The sequence below is a fragment of the Pyrus communis genome, chromosome 1 (genome assembly GCF_963583255.1).
Source record: "Pyrus communis chromosome 1, drPyrComm1.1, whole genome shotgun sequence".
NCBI lineage: Eukaryota > Viridiplantae > Streptophyta > Magnoliopsida > Rosales > Rosaceae > Pyrus > Pyrus communis.
Window position 1 is genome coordinate 35,974,126 of NC_084803.1, and position 3,326 is coordinate 35,977,451.

Consider the following 3,326-nt stretch of genomic DNA (forward strand, 5'->3'; position numbering starts at 1 on the left):
CCATCGGCACCCTCCTTTTTCCTACTCCAATGGCGACCCCACCCTGCACACACAGACACACACAGACACACTCACACACTCTCTCTCTCTCTCTCTCTCTCTAGAAATGGAGGATCTTTCTAATTTTTGAGAATTGAGGCCCTCTCTCTTTGTCTTAATATCTGAAAGGCTAAATAAATAACCTTTCTTTACTCTTTCATTTCTCTTTTGCTTTTCTGAAACCCTAGCAGTTCATCTCTCTAAAACGTAAAGGGAAAAAAGAAACACAGAAAAAAGTAGTTTCCAAAGAAATCAAAAAACAAAAAGGAAGAAGAAAAGAAAAGCCTATCCATCCATCCATCCATCAGTTTTTATATATTCTCTCCTTTTAATAGAAACTTTGGCTCTCTCCAACTGAGACCAGGAAAAGATTTTGCTTCCGGGCTTCAATGATAAAGACATGTTCCTCTCTCTCAAAATGCTGTTCTTAGACAAGGAGATATGAGATATATATATATATATCACTTTTCCACTCACTTCACCATGCATTTTTTTCCCACTACCCTCATAATCTCTCTCTCTCTCTCTCCATATTACTTGTGACCATCTCCATGTTCTTGTTCTTAGCTAGCCATGGATTCTGATAATAGTGGAAGTATGCAATCTTCAAGTGGTGGTGAAGATCAAGACCATGAAATCTCAAGACCCAGTTCGATCCCGGGTTACTTGAATTCTCCGACCCAATTGTTTGGTTCCTCCGACCCAATAGTGCACCCTTCTCTCCCTTCTCATTACCAAAACCATAACCCCCAACCCACTAACACAACACTTTTTGATCATCATCTCTCATCTCACAATTATACTTATGATCATTTCCACACAGCATTGTCTCAACCCCAACGGAACTCATCAAACCCAAATTTCATCCCCAATTCAAGATCCAATCAACCCAACTCCACCAACCCAGTTCCCAACCCACAATCTTCATCAACTACTACTCAAGCTCTCTTAGCTTCTTCAAGAGGAGGACAGACCAACCCCGTTGCCACCCGGATCACAAAGAAGAGGACAAGAGCTTCTAGGAGGGCACCTACCACTGTGCTCACCACCGACACGTCAAATTTCCGAGCAATGGTGCAGGAGTTCACTGGCTTCCCAGCACCCCCATTTTCAGCCTCATCGTCATCACCATACGCTCGAAGGCTCGAACTGTTTGGCTCCGGAATAAGGTCACCTCTCCACCCTTTACGCCCTTTGGCTCAAAAGGTCCATCCGCCAACCCCATTTCTATCTTCTTCTTCTTCTAGTTCTATTTCTTCATTGTTGATGATGATGAACAATAATAATAGTGCTATGGTTGATGCTACCAATATTGCTACTAGTAATAATAATAGTAACAACAACGTTAATTTTAGTTCAACTAATTACCAATTACTATCTGATCATCATCAAAATCAAGGCCTCTTCCAAAACATGCAAAACCCTATTTTAACATTCCAATCCCTACCGCAGCAGCCTCCTCCATTTCACTCTTCCGTCAGTGTGCCCAATTTTGGGGCAAGACCTAGCCCCCACGGAGTAATTGGTAATTTAGCCATGCATTCATCACTTGAGGGCCATTTGGCTCTGAACCATCATGGATCATCACCATATGTTAACACAAACCAGCTCGGTAGTGGATCAATAGACGACAGGCACGTGGCAGCTTCAGATGGCAATGATGGCTGGAGGGATCATGGAGTACTTGGATCAAGTGATGGGGGATTATCATCACAAGATTACCATTTGAGGCCTAGTTTGGACAAGTGTTTGGAGATGAATAATGTTAATTCTACTATTAGAGGTGAAGGTGCGGTGGACTCGTGGATTTCTCCGACTTCAGATCACTAGATAATGTTGATGCTAGCTGGTCCTAGTACTACTGCTTGAAGGAGAGCCGTTGGCCTTGGTGGTGGTGGTGGTGGTGGGGGGGGGGGGGGGGGTGCAGGGGGCGGCGCGGGTGGTGATAATGAAGAGCCTACATATATAGCTGCTGTTGTTTTTTTCACTCACCATTCAATCATGCAGTGAGAATATAATCGAGGTAAGAAATTATAAAATCGTGACAATATGTAACTAATATGATGCATCATCAGTAGTTCAATTATATATCGTTGTATATAGCTAGCAAGGTATCATATCTTCTTAATTTATTATATGTAGCTCGGACTTATTTAGAGTATGTATGTACAATACTTGTTTTTTTTCTTTATTTTTATTGTATTACAACTTACAAAGTATATATTCATTCCTATCGTATTTTCTCCATTAATGATCACTTTTTAAGTCCTCAAAAATGTGCTTTGGTTACCACTACAAAGAGAATTATACATATGAAATAAAAATAAGCAGATCAAAGTTGGCCTAGGCAAATTCCCTTTCTAGCTAGCATAAGAATAATTAAAAAGTCGATGCTCCGTGAATTTTATTTTATTTTTTTAAAAAAGGGGGACAACTAGTGGCAAACCACGGTTATCCACCCCTCCCGGGGTGGGGAAGACTCACAAAGGCATTTCAGCCTCTTTCTGGCCACTAGTCTAGCTTCCACACCAGTAGCGGGTGTCGAACCCGAGACCTCCAATTTTTAGTTTTAAGAAAGCTTCGTAATCCGTCATTTACCATTGAACTACCAGCTTGTGGTTGTCGATGCTCTGCGGATGGAGGGATGGTAAATATTTGGGTGGAGATTTCTTGCCGTTGAGTTAAAACATATTATGTATTACAAGCTACAAGCTCGAAGTAGATTATTTGTCTGTGAATATAAAGTGAACAGGTTTTTTGTATGCATGATGTCTAGCTGATTGTTTACTGAGCGATTTATGGGTTTTTGTATGTTTCTTTCCTTTTAGCTGGCTCTTGTTAATTACCTTTATTAACTAATTCTTGCTATTGGAGTTTTCCAACACTAAGGATTCATCATTCTGTTCTCGTGCACTGTTGAAACATTGAAGTTATGATGGAGCTCTTGGTGGCAAAGATTTGGGGAATCCTTACCTGCCGCAATCATAAATCATGAGAGTCATCACTAGTTTTTGTGCTCATTACCCCAATTTACTGTCCTGTTGTGGTAAGAGAGCTACTACCTTACTATTATCTTAGCTTCACTAGGGCGACACTGGGGTCTTGTTAAAACTTTCCCGAAGAAAACCAGATGGAGAAAACAAAGGATTTAGGAAAGAACACCACCAATGTCGGAACATTAAGCACAATTCATTACATGATTAAAACTAGAGATACGTGTAGTGGTTTAATCAAAGGAATCAACCTGTGTTTGATTTTAGAGATAAAGAAGGCGGAAAAGTCCATAG

General features: G+C 40.7%; 1 protein-coding gene across 1 annotated transcript; it reads left to right on the forward strand.

Annotated features, from left to right (window-relative positions):
• Positions 1 to 556: 556 nt before the first annotated feature.
• LOC137728567 (uncharacterized) lies at positions 557 to 1,902 on the forward strand. Its single transcript, XM_068467320.1, has one exon. It carries the CDS (start codon positions 613 to 615, stop codon positions 1,867 to 1,869), a length of 1,257 nt encoding a protein of 418 aa, XP_068323421.1. The 5' UTR covers positions 557 to 612; the 3' UTR covers positions 1,870 to 1,902.
• The last annotated feature ends 1,424 nt before the right edge of the window (positions 1,903 to 3,326 follow it).